The sequence below is a fragment of the Pezoporus wallicus genome, unplaced genomic scaffold (assembly GCF_028554395.1).
Source record: "Pezoporus wallicus isolate ANWC-B61680 ecotype Strahan unplaced genomic scaffold, APGP_CSIRO_Pwel_v1 contig_2871, whole genome shotgun sequence".
Classification (NCBI taxonomy): Eukaryota; Metazoa; Chordata; class Aves; order Psittaciformes; family Psittacidae; genus Pezoporus; species Pezoporus wallicus.
This window is the reverse complement of record NW_026640775.1, coordinates 4,609,447-4,623,440: the sequence shown is the minus strand read 5'-3', so window position 1 is coordinate 4,623,440 and position 13,994 is coordinate 4,609,447. Positions and strand designations below refer to the sequence as shown.

The 13,994-nt window shown below is 35.2% G+C and overlaps 1 protein-coding gene across 1 annotated transcript in view; it reads right to left on the bottom strand.

The window, feature by feature from the left end:
- Window positions 1-13,548, bottom strand: part of IGF1 (insulin like growth factor 1) — a 48,289-nt gene extending 34,741 nt beyond the window's left edge. Inside the window, exons 1-2 of the mRNA XM_057420488.1 lie at window positions 13,229-13,548; window positions 8,791-8,947 (exon numbers count right to left, since the gene is read on the bottom strand). Coding sequence (XP_057276471.1) covers window positions 8,791-8,947; window positions 13,229-13,291 — 220 coding nt within the window. The 5' untranslated portion in view covers window positions 13,292-13,548. The remainder of the gene's footprint in view (window positions 1-8,790; window positions 8,948-13,228) is intronic.
- Window positions 13,549-13,994: the final 446 nt, after the last annotated feature.

The window sequence follows — 13,994 nt, the reverse complement described above, 5'->3', positions numbered from 1 at the left end:
TCTGTGTCTTTGCTTAACTGTATCATACCGTGGGAGCTAAAAGAAGCTTGGATTTGCTTTGATCTGAAATGTACTCTGCATGAGCGCATGCTTATCTCCACCCTGAAGTTCACTGTATGGTTTTAAATAGATTCATCCCATCAAAATTTAGGCTCTTAATGAAGTGTCCTTTACTCAATTGACTTAACTAACTTACGAGTACAATTACTGTAGCTTCCTTTCTTAGTTTAGTGGAGGAGAATATCCTACTAGATATTTAGTACTTAATGAGAGCTGTGAAAGTTTCTTGCTCCTCTCACTCACTGTAATAAGCTTGAGTAGGCTCTTAATTCAGATACCTCATTTAAATGCACCAAAGTAAAAGGAATTACTCTGAACCAGAATCTCCTTGTGTATATTAGATCATATGTGGGTAACTGAAAATGACGTTTGTCGCAGACTGTTTAGAAAAAAATGAATTTAAAAGACTTCTGTCTGAAAAGAGGTGAAAAGAACCTTACAGTTAACAATATAAAACATAAATTAGAGCTTTTTAATGCATCTATCCTTCTCTATATGACTTGTGAAGGGATAACAACATCACCTATTCTTTTCACACCTCTATTCCTCTATCCTCCCTTGAAAAAAAACCCAAAAACATCAGTAAGAAATACTTTGATATTACTGAATTCCAAAATATAAGTAGGGTCATAATGCAAATTATTACAGTCGTACCTCTGTTTTTATTCAACGCCTACTGTTTTAGAGTAAAATACCTGAAACAATTAGAAAAACAGAAGTGTCCTAAGGCAAATATGTATGGTTTTGCATTTAATCTTAGCTATATATTTCAGGAATAAACATGGCTTTTATTCAGGACATGTATTTGCCAATAATACATCTGATTAAACTAGAAAAATTAGACATACTATCAGCAGCTTGCTCCCAAATTACACAAGAAGAAATTAGATACATTTTCAGTAGCTTGCTCTCAAATCTCTTCAGTCTATGAGTCACCAGATTCTTCCTGCCAAACTAAATATGTCTGTGAAAGGCTGGAAACTTTAATGGAAAGAAACATAAAACTTGAAATACGTAGGAAAAACTAAGTTTTTTCATGGAAGACCTGTTGACTAGTAATTCAGGAATTCAGGGGATGTAGAAACAAATTATTACATCTTATTTGTCTATGGAAGCTTCAAGGTACGAAACGTATTCAGTTTAAACCTGCTGTGTTAACCTAAAATAGATGTCCTTACTAGCTTCCATGTAACCTAAAGTAACCAATTAAGACTTACAAAAAGAAGTTGTAAAAATTTCAGTATAACAGTAAAAGCTCTATCCAGTCATTTTGATGGGGCTCAACTAAAAGAAACATTCAGTACTGTTAATGTAAGTCTGAAGAAAAAAAAATAATATTACAGAATCCCTGAATCAACTAGGTTGGAAAAGACCTTTAAGATCATCAAGCTCAACCATTCCCCCAGCACTGCCAAGCCCACCACTAAACCATGTCATTAAGGGCCTTGTCTACATGGTTTTTGAGTACTTCCAGGAACGGTGATTCCACCACTGCCCTCAGCAGCCTGTTCCAATGCCTGAACACCCTCTCGGTGAAGAAATTTTTCCTAATATCCAGTCTAAACCTTCCCTGACGCAGCTTGACGCTGTTACCTCTTGTTCTATCACTTGTTGCTTGGGAGAATAGATTAGCCACCTTCTTGCACTATAAATTCAATAAATCCCTCTATTGTAAATTGAATTTGTTATACATACTTTTGATGGCTGTGTTGTACTAATTAGGAATGTACTGATCTTTTCAAATCCTCAATCATAACATGTTCTCTACCATTTTCTCCACAACACTTACACTTTCTCTAGCTTTGCATAAGCAAAACATTTGCAAATATTCTTTAGAACTTGTGAAATGCAGAGTGTGTGTGCATAATTTAAGCTTTTATCCGTTGCCTTAGTAAGATATGGCTGTTAATTAATATTCCTTTGAAGTCAGAACAATTTTCAGTAGTGTTTACTTTCCTTAGAAGTTGCTGTTTATAGGAGCTGGGGGTGTTACCTCAGTGTTTTCTTGTTTGGAGATAGAAATACTTAATAAGTATTGCTAGAATATTTATTTTCAGAAAGAAAACAGCTTGTTCACTGAGGTGGTCTGAGAAAACCCCTTCTTATTTCTGCGTACTCAGCCTTGTGGAAATTTCTGCCCAGCACACAAAGACAAAAACACTATAAACAAATAGTTCTGTTTCAAAAATAATCATACAATTTCAGGTTTGAGTGTAAGCCATAATTTCCTAATGGAAGTGTTTCAACAAGACACTCTATTCCTTCTTACACTCTGTTATGAACACATAGGGAACCAGAAGGGTTTGATCTCTGAAGACATTCTCTTACTCTAGAACAGTCATATTACATAGATGGGAAAACTGCGATCACAGTTGAATTTCTAAAGTGAGATAAATATATGAATATACTGTAGACTTAGCAAAAAAAAAACAAAAAACCCAAACAAACCGTGAGCCCTAAATTGTTTCTTTGATAAAAGGAAGCTACTCCAGTTTTCACTAGCAAACAGTTTAACATTAGGTAAACAACTTCCACTCTTTCTTGTAAGATTAAGAACACTGAAAACATTAAACTTGACTGCACATGGGATTCAAACTGAAAATACAGCAAGTATTTCAGACTTGCTTTCCAAACCAATGTACGAGGAATTGACATTGGAAAGGCAATCAGGAATTTAACCTAAAAGTTTCCTAGATAAAACTGACAAGAGAAGCACACCTCTGTAATTTGTCTAATACTTAAAGAAGTCTGAAAAGAACTTTGACTTTACTTGCTTTAATAAAGTAAGAAAAGCAATTTATCCCATTATTCTGAAAGTTATGTGTTAAACAGTGCCTAAGGTACAGCCTCTTGGTTGAAATCGGCATTTAGTATTTAACACGATTCAATTTTAAAACTTTTATTTACAGTGACAATAAAAAATTTTCTAGAATTTGGAGTGACTATCTGGTCAGTATACAGTATGCCTCTCCAAAGGCTATGGGTTTGTTAAAATTCTTGTTCTCACAACCTCATTCACTGATGCAAACATGAAATATGCCTGTCATTACTGAACTATTAGACACAGTACTTGGGTATGTCTTGCATAGTGATTTTGCATTAAATGCACCACAAAGAAAGTATGAAGAAATGGCTTTTTCTTTGTTCTGACATGGAAGTTCCTGTGGTTATTACCAGAGATAAATTTAGCATAAATTCTTCAATAAGTATACATTTGTGGTATTACTTTTGTCTTGATTTCTAGACTGAGAAATTACTTAACTGTTGGTTACCCCTTTCATTCATTGTCATATATTTTAACAAGTAAGCTTGTATCAGAGGGAAATATTGACATTTGAGTATGGTTTAATAAACAAGTTCAGATCTATCCTTTTTTTTTTTTTTAGCAGAGTTCTGAAATGGAAATGGCTTCAAGTTTCTGATTTTCAGTGATGTGAGAGGGTTTGAAACATGCATAAGAGCTAAAGTGCTGAATAATCTCTAGAGAAATGGCTGTATGAACTTCCTTCTTTGAATGAGCACTTTGTATAGATTGCCCTAGATGCTTAAGTAGTTAAGGCAAAAGTTTTTAATTAAGAGACTGTGGATTCTGCTAAACTGAGTAATTTGCTTTACAACTCTTGCAGCTGTTGATCAAATGCATTATTAATACCAGAAGAAATGAAGAGGTCCATATGCAAAGGTTTTGGCCAGTTGCATAAAGTCTATGCCAGAATTGAAGTCAGGGTTTTTCTTGGTATTTAAGATTCAGTGGAAAAGTAAGAGGGGCAGCTATGCCAAGAATTAATGCTGATCTTGCCAAGTGCTTCTCTGAGTGACTTTATCCAATATGAGACTAAACAATGTATTAAATACACATATAGCAGTTAAGGAATCAAATGTCAAATAACAGCTTTCTGCTATTTGAGACCAAATTTGAAATTTGGTCTAGTGCATAAATAAAGGCAAACACCATTACAGAGCATTTTCATCTCTAACATCTAACAGCTAATAGGGACACATTTAAATTAAACTTATGCAGAAACTGTACTTATTTGGTTTTGGTAGTAGCCACTTTTTGCAGAGATGTTTCTTGCTGAAATTCTGATCAATGGTTTACTTCCAATCACCTCATTAAAATTACCATTACTACTACAGTCGCTTGTAATGAACAGGTTGAAAAATTATTAAATCCTTGGTGACCTGAGAACTAGCTGTAGAGGAGTCCTGTTTGCAGTCTAAATTTAGTGTGTTTTAGAGGCTAAATCCTCCCAGACCCAGTGTGACCCATACAGAAAGAAGGCAGAATATCTCCCTCTGTTATTACAGAGCTAACTTAAGAAGATTAAATTCACTAAACTAAGGTTAGTCTTTATGAAAATTCCCTAGCCTTACTTAATGAGGTAAAAAAGGACAAAATTCTTTGAAAGACTGGCTTATTTTAAGAACTTCCTCAATGATTACCACCAGTGGCAAAAAAGCACACACCAAACTTAGGTATCATTTATTTAACTATACGGTGATACCATTCCAGAAGGCAGCGCTGTTCTTTTTCTTACAGAGGTATATCAATAATTGTGCCTATAGTTCTGGTTCCCTGAGCACTGACCCTGCAGACTTGGCTAAAGCACATTTTAGCTCATTTCTAGGTTAGCTTTCTTGTAAGAAGAATCTGGGGGTAAAGGAATACACTCAAATCTTCAGTGGATACAGGATTTGGACATGAATGGGGCATGTAGCCAGACCAAGGAACTTAAAAACACTGTCAGATCTTGCTATGTGAACATAGCCAAGATGACCAGCATTTGTTTGCAGAGATTTGTAAGACTGTCACTGACACCACAGGCTGTGTGTGTCCATGGCAGTTTTTCAGCTTGCCTCTCCTGGGCTTGTAATGTTAACAATCCTTTGAATCAGGGACCCAGAGAGCTAATGACTCATAGCTCCTACAGGTATGGAGTAGTTAAAGAACCGAGTGCCATGCCATCTCTTGCAATTAGTTGATAGGTTTGACAGGCCTAGAAACTTTAATAGCATCTTAAAAGCAGACTTCCTGAAGTAAACAAGAAGCTATTAAAGGGAAATGGAAGAAACAAGCAGTAATTTCCTAGCACTATGCCGTTTATTTCCTGCTTTGAAAGGCATGAAATCCTTCATATATACCTTAGCTCTATAAAACAATGAGATTCGATGACAGTTCTAATACCAAAAAATGTGTTCACTGTCTGATCCTAATTTTTTATATTTTCTGATGATATGTGTATTTGGCTTTTTTTGGGGGGTTGTTTGGTTGGTTGGTTGGTTTGGTTTGTTATTTTTGTTGTTTTTTTTGAGTAATCTACAAACTAAAATTCCTGTAATAAGACAAGACTATTTCAAAGAAAACTTCCTCCCTCCTGGGCTATTGCTTTTGTAAGTTTCCTGTAACTTGCACTTTCAGTTTTTCTAACATTCTCTGCCCTCAGCATTGTTTTGTAATAGCAGTGGCATGGTAGAGCTTTCTAGGCATTCAAATTCAAATGAACAGAGCAGACATCTCACTATGCCCCATGACTGTTGAATCCAGAGTTTTTGAGACCAGAGAAGCATTACTGGGAAGAGTTGTGGAGCCACTTGTGTGACTCTGGCCAGACTCTCTGTTGGCTTCTCCTAAGAGGAGCTAACACACAGGAACTTGAGTGGCACAAATTTTGCTAGAGAGATGTTACTGGATAAAAGATGCCAACACCCTGTTCTTCAATGGTGAATCATGTGGGAGAAAAAGCTGTCCAACAAATAGCCAGTGTTGGCTTTGGTTACATGTGACTAAAGGAAAAAGCAGATGCTCCATTTTGGGATTTCTACGATGTTCTCCACTAAAAAACTTGGAGAAATGCTCCTTGCCAGTCTACCTCATGAAGAAAGCAAGCAGTAGAAACCACATTTGACTTCCTCTTGAAGTCAATACTTTTATTTCTGTGTGGTAAGCAGCTGGGACATCTCTTCAGAAGCCGTAAAGAATATCCTTTTATACCTAGGAACTTGGGCAGAGTAGACTATAGAAAGGAAATTTTTTTCTTTCAGTCCTAGCCATATATATATAGCCTTGTGGTTGTGGAGTACAGAGTTTCAACAGAAAGTAACTCAATTATTTCTATATTCATTTCCACCCACAACTCCCAAGGAATAGTCAGAAGCTTTGACCTTGAATCTGAACCAGGATTTCCACCTCAGCCGAAAGGTATTCTTTATATTTGTAGTCTCTAGTGAAATACAGACTGATGGAAGAAAAACCTTCCCTCAAAGCTATTTCCTGTGCAAGTTAAAGGCAAGCGTTACTATTCATTAAATTTTGTATAAAGGAAACAGACTATGAGAATACAAAGCTTAAGATACAATTTAAACTGACATCCTCTTCACAATGAAAGAAAAAATTTCAGTGGTTTTTTACTTCTGCAAATTATGTGGGATTCTTAAAGTCCCAAGAAAGGAGCAACATTTTTAACTTCCAACAATATGCTACATTCTGTAATGCATTTAATATGAGGATCTCAATTTGTTTTACCAGTGTTACTGGACTTACTTTTCTACAGTTCTGTATTTTAAATTAACACTGTCAAATAAGAGGGAGAAGGCTAAGAAGATTAAATTGCTGCCTCATGAATCAGAAATAGTCATGTAGAGGACACACATTTCTTAACATCCAAGGGCCACATATCAACTTCGTAAAATTGCTGTTGAATATTTCAGTTGTAATCTGTTGATTACAGTAAAGTAATCAACAGTGACAGACTTTCCCAACACAGGGTGGTCATTCATTAGTAAAACTTTCCACAGTCTTCTATACAAAACAAGGTAGACCTTTATGGTGTCAACAGTTACATTATTTCATGTGAAAACTCTGAATGTAAGAAAACAATAAAGTAAACTAGAGAGAAATTCTTTGCTCACAGCAGATAAAACTCAAGATTTCAAGGGTAAAGATCTTCAAAACTTCAGAAACCTCTCCTGGTATTTTAAAGTAAGGGTGATTTGGCTTAGGGAATATAGAAATTTGAAACAGATCATGCAAACCTAGAATAACTGAGATAGATTGAAAAAGGGAGTTATTGCTGATTACGAGCATTTCACATGTCCTCTTACCTTGAGGAACACAAAGAGTACACGTAACAATAAGTCTGATTGCTTGGCAGTAAAAACCACTCTTGTAAGCAAGCGTGATAGTTTTCTGAACAAGCAGCAAACATTTTGCCAGGAGAGGCATGACTGGGAAAATGCCTTTGGTTACATGCACAGTAAAAACCAATTGTTGTAGTGTTCTAAGGATGAAGTGTATTGTCTCATTGTTTTCTGGTGCAGAAAAAGGAGGGGGAGATGAAAGTCTTCCTTTACATTTCTTCCAGCCACACAGAGAAAGTGTTTGTATGACTCAAATAGCCCTTAAGTGTAACTCAGCTACTGATATATGTAAGGGATTTGGGTGTTTAAGTGAACACATAAAGAGTTGATAGGAAATAAAAAATTTCTTTATGAGGGATTTCACTAATTTTAATGTTATGTTTAACACCAGAATGCTAAGTTAAACACAGCCTAAACTAGATGCTCATGAATGATAGCTAAATTCTTAAATACAGAAGAGTTCTTTAGTGAATCACTTTGCATATATAAAAAGTAGGCTGCCAGTTTCAAAGGTAAACCTTAATAAAAAGTGCCAAAAAGACAGTGGAAATGTCTGTAGCTTGTATGTTGAGAAAATCAGTATTTTCTGTAAATTAAAGGTGTGAGAATCTGGATTTATATTTTTATCTCAAGCAAGGAGAAAAATATCAAAAGCAAATATCCTATTAATAGAAATTTATAAGAATGGGGTGGGTAAGATCAGAAAAACAAACATAATACTTTAGAAGGCAGGAAGAATTAGGATAAAATGAGGATTACATTAAAAATAAAGGAAAATTAAATAGCTAGACCTTAGAAAGAATATAGAAATAAACAAACAACCCCTCCCCCTCAAAAAAAGACCAAACAAAAAACCTTCAGTCAATTTCTTGTCTTTATAGCCTACCCCCCCCCCCCCCCCCCCCCCATTATTTCCTTTTTTTAGTTATATTCTTGTTTAGATCAGTAACTGAGGCCCAGAAGGAGAAGTAACTTCAGACAAGAACTTCACACAAGCACATAATATAATTAGGAGTAAACACTATCTACAGAGGCTCTAAAAGCACAAATTTTTGCATGTTCTGAATAAACATATTAAGGAATGAATACAGAATTAATACATTCCTAGCTAAAAGTTTCATTAATTTTATGTTATTTGTGTGGCAAATAGCTGAAAATTAGAAATAGATTTCTGTTATTTAAAAGGTGTGCAGTTCTCAATCTTGACAGCACTTGCAAGATGCTAAGATAAAAGAGTTACTTTTCTAAATACTCCAGTTTGTACAACCTAATACACAGCAAAGGAAAATTATCATGCTGTTCAAAGTGTAGGTCTTCCTCCACAAAGTAATTTGAGTACTAATATATCCACACTGTTGTAGACTTAATTTTATCTATTGACTGTGCTGGTGTTAGTTTTTATTGTCTCGCCATGTGTGAGTTTCCCTTCACCTGGATTTAACCGGTCACTGAAGATTTTGGCATCTCCAAGACAGAGGATACTAGTCAAACTTGGAGCTTGGTCTGATCATTTCTAAGCTTGTAGAGCAGCTGCAAACTCCAATGTATTACATGGCAAAGTGAGCTGTTGAATGAAAGAAAGGGTTGACTTACTGAAGTAAAACCCTCTGTCTCCACACACAAACTGAAGAGCATCAACTAGCTCAGCACCACAGAGTGTTTCTGGGCCAGCAGCAGCAGAACTGGTTAAGGTAAGCAAACACAGGCCAAGGTAGAAGAAATGGATGTAGGACACAGTGTGCATCTTCACCTGCCAAGGAAGCAAAAGCAGTGTCAGAATTTCCCAACAGAGCCTTAAAGAGAATGCTTGCTGCAGCCTTGTGAGTTCAGAATGCATATGTACTGTAATTTGTTAGACAATAAACATAGTATCAGGAAATGCTTCACCATAATTTTGCAACTGTCCACATATTCTAGTCTGTGTAGTTTGTAAGCAGACTTTTTCCTCTGGTGAATATTCTTGGTTCACATTCACACACAGTTAGAGAACCTTGTAATAACTATGATTTATGGTTGCTCCTGCAAAAGGAGGGGATGGAAGAGTGCAACAGACAGGCAGAGGGAAGCCCAGAATTATGAGTAAGGAAGACTAAGCAACATTGAATTATTTTGTCTCAGACCAGATAGGCTAAGAGAGAATATGATGGCTGCTTGCCAATGTACTTTGGAAGATGGAGGTGGCATATGACAGAGAAAAGCTACTTAAACTAAAGAGAGACCACTGGTGCAAGAATAAATGTTTATAAACAGGGTGGAAGGAAATTTGGCCCAGTATGAAAAGGGTTCATAATCAGTTCTCCATGGTTCTCCAGCCACCTTAAAAATGGAAATATCAGGAAAAAGCAAAAGTTTCAAGGTAGACTTTGCCAAAGTTACAGAAGAGTTGATGTGGGATCCTCCATAGTAGGGAACTACATTCTACAATTCTCACAATCTTCTGTTACTAGCAAATTAACATTTGGAAGCATTCAGGAAATTAAGAGAAGCACTAGTTGGAATGTTTGTATTTTTACTTGATGGAAGCAGCTATACTTTCACTGACCTCCATTATATCCTCTTAGGTTTGGGTACGAGGTATACACGTTTTCCTCATTTACATTTGGTTACAAACTATCTTTGTCCTGGCTTTTTGATTAAAGAAAGGCCAGTCCTCAATGGGTGTAAATTTGCACCGTTCCTTTTAGATCAGTTTATATCCACCAAAGGTTATACCTAATGTGCCAAAGAGAACATTGTTTTTTTTTAAAGACCAGGAAAAGCTAATTATATTTAGTAGCAGGAGAGTGAAGAATGTGTTTAATGCATGTTCTAAACTGATTTAGATGACTTGCCAAAAATGCTAGTTTTGAAAGGTGTAAATTTTATTTTCTTTCAAGGTTAACAATAGTAGTGCAGTTGGGTAAGAAGTTACAAATCTTTCTTGCACACACAGTTAACCTTCACTTAAAAGTGCTCTGTATTAGCAGACTAGTGTAAAGTAATTGGAGTAAAATGATTAATCTTCCCTAAAGTTTTTTTCAGGGTTTAAGGGACCATTTAATATTATGAAAAAACGATGTAGTTTTTTCTGTAGTCTGCTCATATGCGACCTGATCCAGTGGGGTATTGAGCCTTCTCTAGTTAACAATTTTTAAGAATTCTTATTTTCTTGGCAAAGGATCTTAGTACTTTGCTGGATGAGTCCCCTATTTCAACGTAAGTCAAAGCTGAATAACAGGAAAATCTATAAATAAGAGAATTTATCCCACTTCTTTTTCCTGATATTTCCACTGTGATAATAATGAGCAAATCTAAATCCCATGATATAGCATAAAAAGAAAGAATAATTATTTTCCCATTCACAAGAGTCTTTAGTCAACTTTACCATGTACAAACCAGCAAGGTTTAATGCATGGACATGACTTCAATGGCAGATGGAGGAAGATCAGGTTACAAATGAATGACAATGACTCAAGGCATTATTTCCTGTAAAGATTCTATATCTTAACAGCATCAATGTCTTTTTACCCTTGCCATGTTTTTGAATTTCTAAGATAAATGTAATGCACCTGCACTTTAAGATGGTTCCTGGTTCTGAGGAGGTAGAGCAGAAAGCTGTTCAGCACATGCCTCAGAAGGCTGGAAGACATTACAAATACAAGAACATTATGTATTTAACACTTTGTTCTTGTATAACATTTGGGCTAGAAATAAACATAAATCTTAGATATTTAACAATTCTGTATTTTTCAAGAGTTTTCAGCTGGCAGATAAATATCAGCACTGAACTACAACAAAACATATTATCTACTGTTTTTCCTTTAGTGGAAGCCAAGAAGACTGCACAGTATAAACCACAGAGAATTTCTAACTTTATCTCCAAATTTAACAACAGTCAAGAACTTTCAAGCAAGTAAAAACTTTGGGGAAAAGAAAACAGACTCACATGTTTCTAGGGTTCAATCAATTATTTGTTAAATTGAGTGCTGTTTCATCAAAACTAAATCCAGAGCATAGTTTAAAACTTTACCTTTACTTCATCATTTTAATTAAACATAACAGTAGTCGATTCAATATGTTTGTGATAAAAGCAAAGTTCCCATTTATGTCTGAGGGAAATATTCTTCAGAAAATACAAAGTTGTAATCCAATTTTGCTTCAGGTTCTTTACAAACAGGCAGGGTGCTTGCAATGTCCCAGATTTGACTAGAAAGTTGAGAGCTTAAAAGAAAATGCTTTGGCATGTGGGTGGGGTTTATAGAAGCATCTAATTACATTTGGAAATTGAATACAGGTTCAGGATGAGCCTAGTTAAGCACTTCTTTCAGTTGCATAGAATGACTGACTATATTTTCACAGCTGGAATTTCCTCTTTTTTTAGTAAAATAACCAGCTTTTGCTGCATTCCACTTTTAATAGTCCAGAAGAGTGGCACCGCAGAGGAATGTCATATACGAATACTCCACATCTCTTTTATTTCTTAATTGTCCTATATAAGTCCTCTTTGGCTAACAAACTATCAGTTGGCACAAGTTGTGCACAAGAATTTTTTACATCCTTGGTCATTTTAATAACATATAAGAACATCCACAATAATTAGAAATATCCTGAAGGGGGGGGGGAACATTTTTATGGATAGTATATGCTATAGGTAAAAAACCAAGAGTTATATTCAAAATTGCATTTTGCTATATAGAGGTTGGACCTGTTAACCAAACCATAGTAGAAGTGTGTAATTACTATGTAATAACAGTATTCATTAGCTATTATTATACAAATAGAGCATAGATACACTTTAGAATGGATCAAGATCTAAATACTGCTAACTTTGATTAAAGTATCTGGGCTACTTCCTAACCTAAATCAATATGTTCTATTGATTCCAAGGAAGCTTGGCAGGATGTACCAGCTGAGGAGCTAGCACATTACTTTTATGTCTCTTAGTGCCTTGCACAGTACTTACTTAAAAAAACTCCATCTTTCAAGTATATTGCAAGGGGTGCCCATTTATACATTAAGAGAATGGTTTCATCCATAGTAATTACAGACCTGGTGTTTTGAATCACATTAAGGAATGAGCTGTGTTTTAAGTATAAGACACTCAAGAAAAAAAAAAAAAAATTAGGCCCTAAACAGTTAAAACAGGAGAATTCTGTCAGCTGCATAAGTGTCCTTGCAAAATATTAAAGAAAAAAGTTCTTGAAAGGTATAAATTTGCTGATAATGGAAAGTTGAAATAGGGCCAATTGACAGAAACAGAGGTCAGTGCACCTACTGAAGCCAAATTCACTTAAAGACAGCTTATATTAATGTGTAGAAATTACAGGGTCATAACATGAAACTTCACATGCAAACTTTCCTGAAACAGCCCTCCCTGGAAGGGAAAACTTGGAGATGAACATGTAGGGCAATTTCCATTTTCTTTATGTACAATTGCTTAAGCTATACAAACATGCAAGGTCAGCAAGAGTCGCAGCTGGTTTCTAATGTAGAAAACAAACTGAACTTCACATTTACTTTTTATTTATGAAAGCAAAAAGCAAATAAATGCTACAGTGCTGCCAGAAAATTGCTGCAGTGACAACATCCCTTAAAAGTTTCCCTGTGAAAGCCTGAACATTTTATCTATCATTATGTATAATAAAACTGCAGAAACTTAACATGTGAATAATACCTTTTTCCTATAAAACCCTGCACCTGCAGAAAACAGCTAAAAGTTCTTGTTTTCAGAAGCATTAATTAACAGTATAGACAATGATGTAATTGACCTCTTAATAATGACATAACTGAAATAGTGCAAAGTTGTCTCAATAGAAGTGAAAATCAAGACATGTATCTGCAATAGTTTACCCTTACAGTTATCTATGTAACTGCAACTATTACATACAGCCATTTTCCAGATCACATAAAATTGCATGTTCAGCAATTTATAAATAATTCTCAGTTCTAAAATAATGTTATTGAAAAGTGCACAATACTCTTCAAACCAGAAGCAGACAATACACAGTAAAATCAAACTAAAAAATTATTTGAAATAGTAATAAAGATTTACCTTCAAGAAATCACACAAGCAGCACTTAACTAATTGTGTTGAAAGACTGTTGATTTTTTCCATTGCTTCTTAAAAGTGCAAAGTCTGGAAATGAATTTGTTAGCAGTAATGATGAGAAAAAAGAAATCCAGAGAGATGTGAGATGTTGAGAGCAATGTCACATTTCAATATTGAGGACTTTATTCCATTGCGCAGGCTCTATCTGCTCTGATTTTAGCAGTGACAGTGAGATTTAGCAAACAGAAGAGGGATTTAGAGAAAATCCTCACATTTATCTACATTACACAGACACTGTAGACAGGAAACAGCTGGGGGAGCATTTGCCTTCTCTCTCTCTCCCTCTTCTGGCAAAGTTACCGAGTAAGGACTTTTTTGGGCATGGTGACAAATAACATCATACCTTTGCATTTTAAAACTAGAGCACAGAAGCATATTTTTTTCCCTTTAAAAGAATGTGAATTAGTGACTGAGGGGTTAGCAGACAGAAAAAAAGCTTGTGCTGCCATGAAAAATAAGTAAATGTATTCTGGTGAAGTATCAGATAGCTATGTTTTCATTGGTATTTACGTGTGTGTGTGTGTGTGTCTGCATTTTAAATAAGTAAAAGCTTATATATGTAAGGGCATTGTTTTTATATATGCATACCTTTGTATACATGTACTAATTTTCTTTATGCACAGAGGCACAGGTATTTTATTTATATAGTATATAAAGGCAGTCGATTATATACTTTTTTCTTAATACATCTTTACATTATTGAACTTGG